Source organism: Scyliorhinus torazame, chromosome 7 (assembly GCF_047496885.1).
Source record: "Scyliorhinus torazame isolate Kashiwa2021f chromosome 7, sScyTor2.1, whole genome shotgun sequence".
Taxonomy (NCBI): Eukaryota; Metazoa; Chordata; class Chondrichthyes; order Carcharhiniformes; family Scyliorhinidae; genus Scyliorhinus; species Scyliorhinus torazame.
In genome coordinates this window covers 208,946,615-208,962,837 of record NC_092713.1, presented here as the reverse complement: position 1 = coordinate 208,962,837, position 16,223 = coordinate 208,946,615, and the positions used below count along the sequence as shown (strand labels likewise).

General features: G+C 49.8%; 1 protein-coding gene across 2 annotated transcripts in view; it reads left to right on the top strand.

The window, feature by feature from the left end:
• LOC140426816 (drebrin-like) overlaps nt 1–16,223 on the top strand; it is a 324,386-nt gene that overhangs the window by 255,951 nt on the left and 52,212 nt on the right. For both annotated transcript variants that reach the window (XM_072512027.1, XM_072512026.1), the window contains 4 exons: nt 187–299; nt 2,394–2,468; nt 9,584–9,733; nt 13,106–13,183. In XM_072512027.1, coding sequence (XP_072368128.1) covers nt 187–299; nt 2,394–2,468; nt 9,584–9,733; nt 13,106–13,183 — 416 coding nt within the window. The remainder of the gene's footprint in view (nt 1–186; nt 300–2,393; nt 2,469–9,583; nt 9,734–13,105; nt 13,184–16,223) is intronic.

Below are 16,223 nucleotides of genomic sequence, written 5' to 3'. Positions count from 1 at the left end.
CCTTAGTGTCAAAAAGGTTAGGTGGGGTTACAGGGATAGGGTGGAGGTGTGGGCTTAAGTCGGGTGCTCTTTCCAAGGGCCGGTGCAGACTTGATGGGCCGAATGGCCTCCTTCTGCACTGAACACAAACAGCATTTGTTATATGCTGTTAATATCCCTGACAAGTCTTTCCTTCTTATTGTTCAGCTGGCGGTCTGCAGGAAATTGCCACAAAGTTTGACAACCAAAGTGTGATGTATGGATTCTGCAGCATCAAGGACTCTGGCTCTGGCTTGCCGAAATATGTCCTCATAAATTGGGTATGTAAAAAATATTTTTTCATGGTCTAACTGCAGTGCTTTAATGGATGCCAAAGCTCCACAATTAATACCAACTTCACCAATATCCAGAAGGATGTACTAGAAAAGGTTGAGGTTTACTAGCTACAGAATCCAACTGACGTCTTCTCGGCCATGCTTTTGTCACCTCCAAACTTGATTAGTGTTTTCTCTGGCCAGCATCCTGCATTTGCCATTCTCTAACTTTAGGCCATTTAGATTTCTACTGCCCATATCATATCCCACACCAAATCCTTCTCATCCATCACCCATGCACTTTCATTGTCTCCCAATTCTCCATTCGGTCATTAAAATTCTCACTTTCGTGATCATCTTGCCCGATCTCTGTAACCTCTTCCATCAGTGTATCACCGTCACCCACCAACAACTCTCCCCCAACCCAGCTCCACCCCCCTCCTCACCACCCTCAACTCTAAATTCTCTATTCCTATGACTGGTTTCTTTGAAATCTTTTCACATCCTCCATCCCTTCACCCTACATTTGACGACTTTGCTTTCAACTGCCTATGTTTTTGAAATCCCTCCCTCACACCCTCTCTCTGCTTCTTCACTTCTTTTAAGACATCCTTAAAACTCACTTACTTACCAGCTTCCTGGCGTAAGGTTTTTGATCACCCTTCTGAATCGTTGGCTTGGCATATAATTCATTTGTTCCCTTGTACCTCTGCGAATCACTATATAGCATTGGTTTTGTGTTAAGAATGCTATGTAAATGCAAGTTATTCAGTAGATGAGTATGGTTGTTCTAGACATAACTGGATATTTGAGCAGAATTATGTATTTTACATTTTCTGAATATTTCCCCTGCAGTCATTTTGTCCAACTTCCCTGCAAGTGCATCACATAGGCCAAGGGTGCTCTTATGTGCTGCATGTAAGGTCACGTACATGGTTACTGTGCCCTCAAGCATTGGAATTCACTCAAGGAATAGGAACGCTCTCTAATTTGCTGTAGTCGTTACTCGGTGTAGGTCTGCCACAGCATAGCTCAGAATCTCTGTGCTGAGATCACTGGCACTAGTTCTGACTTCTTTCAATGCCATTGCTGTGCTGTAGTGATTGATTACTTGCAAACAAAACACTTAAGCAGAATCTGCCATTGTTGATGCCGGTGTGATAAACTCATCAAAAATTCAAATTTAAAAGTTGCCATCCAATGGATTTAATTTTTGCCTGTTTTGCAGCAGTGTTCGGTATTTCCCCTGCTGTGGGAAAGTGTGTAGTGCAACCTTCATGCAGTAAATTATAGAGCTGTCAATAGTACACTCAGTGGTTCTAAAGTGCTGGAGTGGTGTCTCCCTATCTACTTTATCGTTCAACAAAATAAAATCTTTCATTATATCTCCCATTTTCTTGACTTGAATTTAAGGTCTCCCTGTGTCATTAACTCCCTTGTCGGACAGGGTAGGTGTATGGCCAAGTACCTGATCCTTAGAAATGTTATTTTGCAATCTTCCCCAAAATAATGCTTGAGAGTGGAACCTGGCCACGTAGAGAATCGTAGGAAGCCTCTGTCCTAATGCCCTATGACCTGAGCGCATTACTATACACTCGCAATGCTGAAATTAAATCCATATTTTATTTATTAAAATTTATTTCTTGTTTCTGTCTATCCATTTATCATTTTATTAATGAGCACATTGCTAAGGTACTGTCCGAAGCTAGCCCGGCAAAGAGTTGCCCCTGATTAGATAGCTCTTTCCTTTGCCAGTCAAATCCAAGTAACTGCTTCAGTATATCATAAGGATAAACGTTTCTATAGCTCCCCAGTCTGCATCTTGATGTGAGGAACTGTTGTCCCATACAATCTCAAAGGTAATCCATGCTGCAGCTCCAGTCTGCCGTCCCAGGTATGAAGAGGTGTTCCCTGTACACTCTCAAACCAATCCCTGTTTTAGTTTCTTGAACTTGTACAGATTTCTTGAACTAGTGCATGTGGTGTGAGGACAAACTCAGAACTGAACTCTCTTTAAACTCCTGCCACAAAAGGAAGTTACAAATCTTGGTTAAATGATAGCGCTAGAGGAGTTTTTTGTTCATTTTCTTTGTTCTTTAGGTTGGTGAAGATGTTGATGACCATCGAAAATGTACATGTGCCAGTCACGTGCCCACAATTGCAGACTTCTTTCAGGTAAATGTACTTCTTCTGGCACTTCAGACCATCCTTTTTGTGCGCGAACAAATTGTCCCATATTTAACTCAGTCATTGGCAGTGACATCACACAAGTGGAAATATACTACATAAATTATTCGGTTGAGGGCGGTTTTACATGTTCTGCTTTTGTAGTTTGGGCTGAAAGAGATCTGAGTCTGTTCACCAACTGCCCATTGCTAAATCGACTCCTTTAATCTAACAGAAGATGTGTATGCTGCATGACTGAAATACAGAAGCACTAAATGTAAAAACGTCTCATTTGTTCTGATCATTGGGTGGATGTCCTGGATTTAATTCAGCCATTGAAGTGAAACTACCATTTAATAATTAAAAGACTTGGAAACCTTCAGATACAACATTGGTTGGCCAAACAAGCTGTGCACAAAAGGTGAGTCGCGCGAGGGCCCCAAATTGCACTCCACACCGAGTGCCAGGCTGATTGCAAGTTACCCTACTCAGCACCGCCCAGCGCAATCTGGATCACGCCCTCACTGGCTCATTTAAATACCCAGACGCCGGATTCACCCGGTGCCCAGGACTCAACGGCCACGCATGGCAGACCTCACCATGGTGTTGTTAAGTACTGGTTCACACAAACATGGACCAGGCATGATGGCACCTCAGTGGGGTCTCGCAGGCCAATGGAAACCCCAGATGGTCGGGAACAGTGAAGGATGGTACCCTGGCACTTCTCCGAGCACCTGGGCACTTTGGCACTGCCAGGGTGCTCAGGTGTCAGATTGGCACTGCCAGGATTCAGGCAGGGTGCGGGGGGGCTTTGCCAATTAGAGTGGGGGCTTCTAGGGGCCTCATAAGGTTGGGGGGAGTGAGGGGGAGGGAGTTGATAAAGCCAACTGGGGTTTGAAAGGGAGGGGGGAGATAGGGGCTGCATATCAAAATGGCGCCCGACCTGCGATTAGCTGTTCCTGCTGTCGAAATCAGCCCGCCAGCAGGAAATCTCTTTCAGTGCGGCCTAGGCGGAGAGAAACTCCTTTGAGCCAAAAAAAAGCAAAGTGCCGCTGAATCCCCCATCCCTGTCTTAATGGTCAATGTTTGGTCAATTTAACTCAGCTCCTCGTAAAGACAATGGGGCACAATAACTGGTTTCACCTCCTGAGAACTGGCTTAATGGAAGATTGGGAGGGATGCAGTGGATGTGGAATCAGCTACCTAAATATTTTGATATCATTTTTGTTTTCATGTGTATTCAATGATCTCAATTACAATTTGACGTTAATAGTTTCAATTTGGAAGTAATTTTATAAGAACATAAGAACATAAGAACTAGGAGCAGGAGTAGGCCATCTGGCCCCTCGAGCCTGCTCCACCATTCAATGAGATTATGGCTGATCTTTTGTGGACTCAGCTCCACTTTCCGGCCCGAACACCATAACCCTTAATCCCTATATTCTTCAAAAAACTACCTATCTCTATCTTAAAAACATTTAATGAAGGAGCCTCTACTGCTTCACTGGGCAAGGAATTCCATAGATTCACAACCCTTTGGGTGAAGAAGTTCCTCACTTTGATATCAAATTTGATGGCATGTTGAAAGCTGTCCCCACCCGCTCAAAGCTGTCCAAACATGCTCAAAGCTATCCCCACACGCTCAAAGCTGTCCCCACACGCTTAAAGCTGTCCCCACACGCTCAAAGCTGTCCCCTAACGCTCAAAGCTGTCCCCTAACGCTCAAAGCTGTCCCCACACGCTCAAAGCTGTCCCCTAACGCTCAAAGCTGTCCCCTAACGCTCAAAGCTGTCCCCGCACGCTCAAAGCTGTCCCCGCACGCTCAAAGCTGTCCCTGCCCGCTCAAAGCTGTCCCCGCCCACTCAAAGCTGTCCCCACACGCTCAAAGCTGTCCCCACAGACTCAAAGCTGTTCCCACACGCTCAAAGCTGTCCCCACACGCTCAAAGCTGTCCCCACCCGCTCAAAGCTGTCCCCACACGCTCAAAGCTGCCCCCTAACGCTCAAAGCTGTCCCCTAACGCTCAAAGCTGTCCCCGCACGCTCAATGCTGTCCCTGCCCGCTCAAAGCTGTCCCCGCCCACCCAAAGCTGTGCCCACCAGCTCAAAGCTGTCCCCACACGATCAATGCTGTCCCCACACGCTCAAAGCTGTCCCCACACGCTCAAAGCTGTCCCCACAGACTCAAAGCTGCCCCCACAGACTCAAAGCTGTCCCCACACGCTCAAAGCTTTCCCCGCCCGCTCAAAGCTTGCCCCGCCCGCTCAAAGCTATCCCCACAGACTCAAAGCTGTCCCCACACGCTCAAAGCTGTCCCCACCCGCTCAAAGCTGTCCCCACACGCTCAAAGCTGTCCCCTAATGCTCAAAGCTGTCCCTGCCCGCTCAAAGCTGTCCCCGCCCGCTCAAAGCTGTCCCCGCCAGCTCAAAGCTGTCCCCACACGCTCAAAGCTGTCCCCACACGCTCACAGCTGTCCCCACACGCTCAAGGTTGTCCCCACACGCTCACAGCTGTTCCCGCACGCTCAAAGCTGTCCCCGCACGCTCAAAGCTGTCCCCGCCCGCTCAAAGCTGTCCCCGCCCGCTCAAAGCTGTCCCCGCCCGCTAAAAGCTGTTCCCGCACGCTCAAAGCTGTTCCTGTACGCTCAAAGCTGTCCCCACACGCTCAAAGCTGTCCCCTAACGCTCAAAGCTGTCCCCACACGCTCAAAGCAGTCCCCACACGCTCAAAGCAGTCCCCACACGCTCAAAGCTGTCCCCGCCCTCTCAAAGCTTGCCCCGCCCGCTCAAAGCTGTCCCTTAACACTCAAAGCTGTCCCCACATGCTCAAAGCTGTCCCCGCCTGCACAAAGCTGGCCCCGCCCAGTCAAAGCTGGCCCCGCCCGCTCAAAGCTGTCCCCGCCTGCTAAAGCTGTCCCCGCCCGCTCAAAGCTGTCCCCACACGCTCAAAGCTGACCCCGCCCGCTCAAAGCTGTCCCCGCCCGCTCAAAGCTGGCCGCGCCCACTCAAAGCCGTTCCCGCACGCTCAAAGCTGTCCCTTAACACTCAAAGCTGTCCCCACATGCTCAAAGCTGGCCCCGCCCGCTCAAAGCTGTCCCCGCCCGCTCAAAGCTGGCCCCGCCCACTCAAAGCTGTTCCCGCACGCTCAAAGCTGTCCCTTAACACTCAAAGCTGTCCCCACATGCTCAAAGCTGGCCCCGCCCGCTCAAAGCTGTCCCCGCACGCTCAAAGCTGGCCCCGCCCACTCAAAGCTGTTCCTGCACGCTCAAAGCTGTCCCTTAACACTCAAAGCTGTCCCCACACGCTCAAAGCTGTCCCCGCCTGCACAAAGCTGTCCCCGCACGCTCAAAGCTGTCCCCGCCTGCACAAAGCTGTCCCCGCCCGCTAAAAGCTGTTCCCGCACGCTCAAAGCTGTCCCCTAATGCTCAAAGCTGTCCCCACACGCTCAAAGCTGTCCCCACACGCTCAAAGCTGTCCCCACACGCTCAAGGTTGTCCCCACACGCTCAAAGCTGTCACCGCACGCTCAAAGCTGTCCCCACACGCTCAAGGTTGGCCCCACACGCTCAAAGCTGTTCCCGCCTGCACAAAGCTGTCCCCGCCCGCTCAAAGCTGTCCCTTAACGCTCAAAGCTGTCCCCACACGCTCAAAGCTGTCCCGGCCCGCTCAATGCTGTCCCCGCCCGCTAAAAGCTGTTCCTGCACGCTCAAAGCTGTCCCCGCCTGCACAAAGCTGTCCCCGCCCGCTAAAAGCTGTTCCCGCACGCTCAAAGCTGTCCCCACACGCTCAAAGCTGTCCCCGCCCGCTCAATGCTGTCCCCGCCCGCTCAAAGCTGTCCCCGCGCGCTCAATGCTGTCCCCGCCCGCTAAAAGCTGTTCCCGCACGCTCAAAGCTGTCCCCTAATGCTCAAAGCTGTCCCCACACGCTCAAAGCTGTCCCCACACGCTCAAAGCTGTCCCCACACGCTCAAGGTTGTCCCCACACGCTCAAAGCTGTCCCCGCCCGCTAAAAGCTGGCCCCGCACGCTCAAAGCTGTCCCCTAATGCTCAAAGCTGTCCCCACACGCTCAAAGCTGTCCCCACACGCTCAAAGCTGTCCCCACACGCTCAAGGTTGTCCCCTAACGCTCAAAGCTGTCCCCACACGCTCAAAGCTGTCCCCACACGCTCAAAGCTGTCCCCACACGCTCAAGGTTGTCCCCTAATGCTCAAAGCTGTCCCCACACGCTCAAAGCTGTCCCCACACGCTCAAGGTTGTCCCCACACGCTCAAAGCTGTCACCGCACGCTCAAAACTGTCCCCACACGCTCAAAGCTGTCCCCACACGCTCAAAGCTGTCCCCACACGCTCAAGGTTTTCCCCACACGCTCAAAGCTGTCCCCACACGCTCAAGGTTTTCCCCACACGCTCAAAGCTATCCCACAAGCTCAGAAACCTGCATTGAAAAATTTAAGAAATTTAATTACTAAATTCAGTTGGTAAATGCAAGTTGTTACGTTATACTCTAAAAGCTTGTGAGCACCACCTGATCCCCATCAATTCTTAATTTATTTTAGTCTCAGGGTCCATTCTTTCTACCCCACCCTTTGCCCAGATCTCATGGCCTAATCTGCTTCCAACCAGACTCCCCCAAATTCTCCCTCCCGGCAGCCCCACCCTCGAGCCTCTCTCACCTCTCCCTCCAGTTACTCTTCCTCGACCTGCACTCTAATCACTTGCACCCTGTCCTACCCTCCCTCCAATCCCCAAGTATTGGGGCCTATGAAGTGGGGTTGGGCCTCTTAAGTCAGGCTGGGCCTCCAAAGTCAATCTGGGCCTCCAAAATCGGGCCTGGCCTTCAAACTTCCTCAAGGCTCGTTGCACGGATGGGAGGGGGAAAGGAGTGGATGAGGGTAAGAAGGAAGGAAAAAGGGGGAAGAGAGTCAGAGGGGTTTCAGGAGGGGAATAAGGGGTGTTGGTGGGAGGGATGGGAGAGAGAGGACGAGAGAGTGAGGCTGGTGGGTCGGGGGAGGGAGTGTGACCCTATACACTGAATACATAATCACTTGGGGCATGGGAAAGATTTGGCAGTATATAGTCACATTTCATTGTCATCACTGCAGGACGGCAAATTAATGACTCTATGCCAGTTGATAACCATCATTTGGTATTGCAAGTATGGTTCTATGTGAAAATGAAAATAATAGCTAAATGTTCCGTCCTGAGAGAAAATGAAAGAGCTTGATAGACAAATGATTGCTTGTGAGTGTAAGTGAAATCAAATGATTTGGATTTGGATTTGTTTATTGTCACGTGTACCAAGATACAGTGAAAAGTATTTTTCTGCGAGCAGCTCAAACAGATCATTTAGTACATGAAAATAAAATAAAATAAAAAGAAAATACATAAAAGGGCAACACAAGGTCCACAATGTAAATACATAGATACCGGCATCAGGTGAAGCATACAGGGGTGTAGTGTTAATGAAGTCAGTCCATAAGAGGGTCGTTTAGGAGTCTGGTAACAGCGGAGAAGAAGCTGTTGTTTAATCTGTTCGTGCGTGTTCTCAGACGTTTGTATTTCCTGCCCGATGGAAGAAGTTGGAAGAGTGAGTAAGCCGGGTGGGAGATGTCTTTGATTATGCTGCCCACTTTCCCCAGGCAGCGGGAGGTGTAGATGGAGTCAATGGATGGGAGGCAGGTTCGTGTGATGGACTGGGCGGTGTTCACGACTCTGAAGTTACTTGGGGTCTTGAGCCGAGCAGGTATAGGCACTGTTGTCCTTTCTTGGTAGTAGCGTCAACGTGGGTGGACAGGAGAGATTTTTGGAGATGTGCACCCCTAGGAATTTGAAGCTGCTAACCATCTCCACCTCGGCCCCGTTGATGCTGACAGGGGTGCGTACAGTACTTTGCTTCCTGAAATCAATGACGAGCTCTTTAGTTTTGCTGGCATTGAGGGAGAGATTGTTGTCGTTACACCACTCCACTAGGTTCTCTGGCTCCCTCTACCAACCTCACGAAGCACTTCATTACGATTGATGTCAGGGCCACCGGACAGTAGTCATTGAGGCACGTTGCCTGGTTCTTCTTTGGCACCAATATGATGGTGGTCTTCTTGAAGCAGGTGGGGACCTCGGAGCGGAGTAGGGACAGGTTAAAGAAGTCCGCGAACATATCTGCCAGCTGTTCCGCGCAGTCTCTGAGTGACCAGGGATCCCATCCAAACCCGTCGCCTTCTGAGGGTTCACTTTCAGGAAGGCCGATCTGACTTCGGAAGCTGTGATGGTGGGTAAGGGTGTGTTATGGGCTGCTGCCGCACTTGACAGCGGTTCAAATGTTTCCTGCTCGAACCAAGCATAGACTGCATTGAGTTCATCAGGGAGGGGTGCGCTGCTGCTGGAGATACTGCTCGGCTACGCTTTGTAGCCCGTTATGTTGTTTAGGCCTTGCCACAACCGCCGACAGTCTGTAACGCTAGTCTGTGACTCTAGCTTAGTCTGATATTCTCTCTTGGCATCCCAGGTGGCTTTGCAGAGGTCATACCTGGATTTCTTGTATAGGTCAGGGTCACCTGACTTGAACGCCTCAGACCTGTCCTTCAGTAGGGAGTCAACCTCCCGATTAAGCCATCGTTTCCAGTTGTGGAACGTACGTACTGATTTCTTTGGCACGCAGTCGTCCACACATTTGCTGATGAAGTCTGTGACGGTGGTGGCATACTCATTTAGGTTGGTCGCTGAGTTTTTCAATATGGAGCAGATGGCAAAATGATTGCAATTGAGAGCAGTTGTCGTAAGCAAATAATGTCAAATGATATGAAAAATTTGGGGTAGGGAAGTTCCCATTTGTTATGCAGTGATCTCTGCTGAACTGCATCAATATTGATGTCAGGACCCGACTGCAATATTCTCCATATGATATAGCCCACCAATAGACAATGATTACATGTGAAGAATGACTACTTGGATAAAGTATATGCGGGCTACTGGCATTGTCCAGTAGGAATCAGTACATTTAAGAAAGGAAGGATAAAAAGAAGGAAAATAGAGGGCACATGCTTTTTTATTTGAAAAACCACATTAAAGCTTAAAAGAAATGTACATAACATTTATCACCATTTTTCCCTTCTCTTTCTTCCTATCTCCAAACAGGGGGCAAATGTTATTGTTAATGCCAGCAGCCCCGAGGATGTAGACTCGACTGCTATTCGTCAGAAGCTGACCAATGGCACAATGCACATTTCGAGCCCGGTTTTGCGCCGTCTTCACCTGAAAGAGGACGATGAGTTGCTGCCCCCAGTGGTGAGTAGAAGACAGAGGGTTACATTTTTACCACGGAGGCAGGAAAGGGAGCAGGGCTCGTTTTCCTAAATTCAGAAACTCATCCCCGGGAGAAATTAATTACAGTTATGATTTTCACGTGGATGAACCCTTAATTTGCATGGGGGTTGGTTTCCTATCCAATTAAGGGTGATGGGCCAGCTCACAATCAAAGATCTTCCAATTGAAGCACCCAGCTGCAGTATAAGGTATGTAGCAGCGGGTGGGGGATGCTTCAACAAGAAGGTGCCCTCTCAGCTTTTATTTTTCAAAATTTTAATTGAAAATATACAAAAAGCAGCCACTGTCGATGGACGATGGGGGAATCCCTATAAAAGATGGCCTTTTGGCTGCATTCCCATCCAGTGAGGCAGGGAGAGCCTGCAGGCCTGCCAGGAGCCTTCTATTGGGTGTCCAGCTCCAGAGAGTTGATCTGCCCCCACTACACCTCCCTTCACATTGGAAGACTGGCGGCTGACTGGAAAATGGCAGTTGGGCTCCTAAATATATCTATGACAAAGCTGTTAATACACCAAATTGCAGGTCCATTGCAGGCCTTCTGGGCCCCTGAAAATAGCCAGTACCGTGGAAAGGTGTCCCAAGCCTGACTAATTTTCGGTGCCCACATTCCCAATTCCAGAGCACCTGAAAGCTCAACCCAGAATATCTGATGTTACCTAATTTAATGTGTGTTGGAGAACAGCAAGGGAAGTGATGAATACCCAGGGAAGAAGATAGCAATTATCTTCTCAGCTGCTTTGCAGTTAAAGGCAACCAACATTGAAATAAGTTTTTAACTCAAATTTTATCAATTCTAATAAATAGATAAATGTATGAACCCGTCATCTTCATATCCAACCAAACATGAAGCAGACAATCAGATTGTGGGGCATTAGGGTAAAACAGCAAACTACATTGTGGGCGCGATCTTACGGCCGTGCCATGCCTGACTTGGGACATGACGTGGGCGGTAAATCTCACGAGTGGCCTCTCTCAAGATTTATCCAGCTCGTTATGCCTCGTGAGATCTAATGGGATCTCGCAAGACGTCGCGATGACCCAGATTTGGATATTCAAGTGAGTAGTTAGCCTCACCTAAATATGTCTCCGCCAGATTTACCCAGTGCCCAGGATCAAAACCCCTCGCCTCAGAGACCCAAGCCGGTGCCATTTAGCACTGGTCTCCACAAAGGAATACCAGGTGGAATGGTACTTGGGTGGGTCTTAAAGGCGACTGGAGGCCCCTGGGTGGTGGACTCTGGATAGAGTCGTATCCTAGCACTGCTGATACCACCTTGGCACTTCCACCCGGGCACCCTGAAAGTGCCATTTGGGTGGCAGGAGCACTGCCAGGGTTCCAGTCTGGCGGTGTCAAGGTGCACAAGTGGTATCTTGCCCACACCAGGATGCCCTGCCTTTATGAGGTTGCTGATGGTTGGGCTTTATGAGGTTGGGTAAGGGGAGCTCGAGGGCCCCCTAATTGGTATGTTGGGGGGGGGGGTCGAGAAATGGCACCCCGGCCTCTTCCTGCACTGGCGAGCTGAGCTCCTCAGTGCAGGAAATGAAGCCAAGTGTGGCCTCGGCAGGGCCGTCCTCACCGATGCCCGAAAAAGAACAGATTCCCATTTAATAGCGCGGTCATTCTCGGCGCTGCAAGTGTCGGGAAGCTCCCGGCTAAACACGCTCGTAATGGGACTCTTTTTTCCCCCTGTTAAATCGCGTCCTGTATTTTCCTGCGTACAGCCAACAGATATTGGGAGATTGGTAAAAATGAGAAGGCTTCGGGAAAATTGAGAATGGATGTGTACTGAATGATTAAGTCAACTTGGGGTTGGTCTGGTATCTGTCATGAATGTTGGCACCCCACCAGCTGAAAAACCAGGGTCAAGCCCGCCTCGCCAGCCCTTGAGACAAGCTGCGTGTTTACGTGGTTCAGGCAATTACTTAACTGAGGTTGTGGCTTCTGCCTCTCAGAGATCACGGGCTGGATTCTCCGTTTGGGAGACTATATGTGCTGACAAAAGCTGCACCGATCCTCCAGCAGGTGGGGGACTAGCAGGCACGCAGCGTAGAGCCCCCGGCTCTAGCTGCGGATATGGCCGGAGAATGCCGGGTCTGTGGCCGCGCATGTGTACGACGGCGGCCTGCAGCGGCCGCACCATGCAACACAGTGCTGGCCGCCCGTGGACCCGGCCTGCCCTTTGACCAGGCTCGCCACTCCCGGACCAACCCCAACCAGTGCCCCCAGCCCCCGCCAAAGCCCCCCCTGCCCCCGGAACATCTCCCATCTGACTATGGTGGCCCTGGACACAATCCACAGCCACCACGCCAGGTTCCCGGAAAAAAATAGGACACGTGTCCCACGCCGTCGAGAACTCGGCCCATCAGGGGCGGAGCATCAGGGGAGGGCCTCAGGTGTGAGTACGCTGCTTTGGAGGAGGAGGAAGATCGCAAAAGCCCCCAACGGGATTCTCCGGCCGATTGCCGAACGCGATTTTGCCGTTGGACATCAGAGAATCCCGCCCGATACGTCTTACCTCCAAGAGCTGCCATCAAATCAATGGGCCAGCATCTCTTTAGTCCCAGCAGCACCATTAGGAATGATGGTTGCTGCTGGTACTGTGGCAATTACCAGATCAAACCGGCAATGTTTGGGAGGGAGAGTGATTGAGAGACTGAGGGAAATGTCTTCAAGAGGGGTCACCTCTTTCGCTGGGGTAGTCCGTGGGGCACAAGGCACCCAATCAAGAGACTCCCTTCCCTGAGCAATCAAGCAGGCAGCCAGCATCTAGCTGGCATGGGCACCCCCACCACTGGTAAAATGCCAGCGACAGTGGTAAGAGACTTTTAACTGGTCAAAAACTAGCCCCTTAAGGCTCTCAATTGGCCTGAAGGCAGGCAGGCCACACGATTCCTACCCCGCTGCTGGTAAAATACCAGCTATCCGGCCAAAATTTACTTACCCCTGATTGCCAGCTTGATCCAAACTTCCAGCCAGAGTGTAAAACATTTGGAACAGTTGGTCCAGGAGCTCTAACAGTCATATTTCATTTACGCACTCTTAAGGCACTGAGCAACACAGTTGTGTTAGTATTCATGTTACCTGATTTCAAGGTACAGAATTGTTAGGATGCTGCCTGAATTTAACCACAGAGGGTTGCAGAACCAGAAATAATTAGCCTCTACTTCCTGCCTGCACTTTGAATGCCTGTGGAGATGACTGACTGGTTTATTCTTCTGTGCTGTAATTTACAAAGAGGAACTAGTCAAAGGTCTCACTAGTTCCTGCACAGCATCTCTTTCTTGCGATACCACCAATTGATGTTTTTTTTGTTGTAAATGTTCACGTTGCAGGGCACGACATACCAGAAGACCAATGCTGCAATTGAAATGAAGCGAATCAACCGAGAATTGTTCTGGGCACAGGCAAAGGTACAACCCCTCATTTCAACAACTGAAAATCAAGGGAGGCTTTGCTAACTGTGCAAGAATTTCACTTTTGAAAAGAACAATGCAGATTCTTAATTATACTACTCCTACATAATGATCTTTCAGTAAGATATTCCTTGTCTGAGGAATGTCTAGTGGCAGGGAATAATATTTTAATGAGCAATTTTGCTGACCTGGTCTGGATGGCTCTGAATGATTGGGGTTGCCTGCATCTGCTGTAAATATCCTGACCTGGTCTGAGTCGCCAACATCTGACCTGAATCAGTCCAACTGCACAATCAATTGTTTTACTTTGTTTATCTTTCAATAAAAAGATTTTAAAAACAATTTTGGTGCTAAAATAGCAATGACACAGCACATATTAGCATCCGTGGATGCAGCAGTCTGTGTTTTGGCTGTGTTTCAATTGTGGAGCTTTGCTGAAAATTATTCTCCTCTCTTCTTAGACAACAATTTCCTTCAGAATAGGAGTGGATCACATTAGTTTCCTGATCAGAGGCAGTACGACTCCTCCCTGTCCCTTTGAAAGCGAATGTCAGGTTGCAGATTGATTGTGAAGATGAGAACTTGGTAATTGTAAATCACTATGGTCGCAATCGAACCTAAACAAAAACAGTCCGTTCGGGGTACCATCCGATTTCTTCACCCCCCCAACACAACACCCAGACCCCCCCCAATGCCCCAACTCATCTCCAAGGAGGTCCTCGGACTCCCCCGCACCCCACCTCATACAGGCAGGATGTCCGTAGGCCCAATCCACGGCGTGGACACAATGCCAACTTCGCACCTTGGCCAGTGCTGGCAGTCTGGCAGTGCCACCTGAGAATCATGGAAGTGCCAGGGTGGCACCTGGATGGCATTGCCAGGTAGCACTGCCAGGGTACCAGGATGGCACTGCCAAGGTGCGCGGGTGACACCAGCAGTGTCAGGATACCACCCTGCCCAGTTTCCAGCCACCTGGGGCCCTGCAATCACCTGGGAGACTCCCCAAGTACTGTTCCGCGTGGTTCCCAGTTGTAGGGCTGGGTGCGAAACAGCACCCAGCTGGGCTCTCCTCAGCGAGGCCGTTAGATACCGGGTGCTGGTTAGTTCTGACATCGGGAGAGTTAAGTGAGTTTTGAAACTCACCGGCACAGTGACCGCCAGAAATCCCAGGAAAAGCCTCTCCTGGATTAGACTGTCTCAGTCCCATCACGTTTCAGGCGGGACTCAGCCAGTAGGTTGCGTCTTTGACTTTTACTACTATCTCAAGCAGACTGTCCAAAATGCAGCCCAGGGGTTGGATTGGTACCCCTGAAGCCATTCTGTGTTGCCCCCAGTGCCACTGTTCAAAATGCCAATAAGACAGGCAAGTGAAGTTGATGATTCTGCAAGGGGTTGATCTTCCAATCCCAGGTTTGTGTCCCACAAATGTGAGAGAGAATCAGTCTCTGATTGACGAGTAGTAATCACTGGCAGCAGTAAGTGTGCTTGTGGGGAACCCCCAGTGGCTTTATGTAGGGGTGAGACATGCACGAGGTTGCTCCGGCGAGAGTACTACACTTTGTGCCTTTTTCTCTTAGTTTCAGGGGTTTTGTTTTGAAAACCTGCGTGATTAATGGGATAAGGATTCTACAATGGTGAAATGCCTAGAGAGGTCAGGGGAAAGAAGGTGGGCAGTAGAAGTTTGTCGACAGAATCGGAAGCCTCTCGGAACTCGTTGGCAGATAAAATGGTGGAGGCAGCTTCTAGGGCTCCGCTCCTCCACTGACGGCCGAGGTGCTTTCGAGAACCTTGGCAAAATAATTTAATAAGTACTGGTGAGTTGTGTCAGAGGACCTCTGGAAATCAATGGAGGAGGCCTTGGGCCCCATCCAAGTAGCTATGCAGAAGACCAATGAAACCGTAAAAGTACATGGAGCCACAATAAAAGATATAGAAGAGGCCCTTTCGAGACACAGTGATCAGATTGTATCACTGAAAGCGGAGATGTCTCTGGTGGCCGAAGCGATTAAATCGCTGAAGGCCAAGATAAATGATTTAGAGATTCGGTCCAGGAGGCAAAACGTTTGAATTGTGGGGCTGCCTGAGGGGATGGAAGGCCCAACGCTCACGGAGTGCTTTGGAGAGATGGTGGAGGAGGGTAAATTCATGCCCCCTCCTGAGTTGGACCGGGTGTATTTTCTCACCGTAAGCATTTCAATTCCGACGTGGTGTTTTTGAAGAGACTCATCAGCGGGTCAGAGACCAAATAAGGCTGGGACAAGTCTTTCATTGGGGCTTCGATGGTAGAGCACGGGGTTCGACAATATCAACTAATAAAAGGGTTCAGTTTTCTGTTGCTAAGCTCTTGGCCCGACCCCATTGGCAGACAGGTTATTGTTTGTGGCTCTCTGGAGGGTACCCCGGTGATTCTGGTTAATATCTATGCTCCAGACTGGGACGATACAAATGTTATCAATAATCTGCTGGCCTCCCTCCCCGACTTGGATTCACAGCAGCATTTTTTGGGTGGACACTTAAATTGTGTTCTGAACTCTAGTCTGCACCTGTCCAAGCCCAAATCTCTAACTCCATCAGGACTGGCCAGAACTTAGTTGTTTTTCATGGAGCAGATGGGGGGGCCAGATTCTCTGCTTTTTGCACCCAGGCGATGAAGATTTTTCATTCTTCTCGCATGCGCATCAGGTAAACTCGCGGATCAATGTTTCTGTGATGGGCAGGTCTCTCCTCCCTTCTGTGGTGGCGGCTGGATACTCAATGATTGTGATTTCAGACCATGTCCTGCACTTTGTTGATTTGGCGCTACAGTCAGGTTCCTCCCACCGTCCACCATGGAGGTTGGACATGACGTTAATAGCGGACAAGAAATTTTGTGAATGCATGTCCACCACCATTGGGGAATATATAAAGTTTAAGAAAAGTGAGTCAACCCTACCTTCCATGCTGTGGGGAGCCCTAAAGATAGTTCTCTGGAAGGAAATTATCTCCTACAAAGTAATCAGGGTGAAAACATTGAGGAAGGACCGACAGAGGCTGAGGG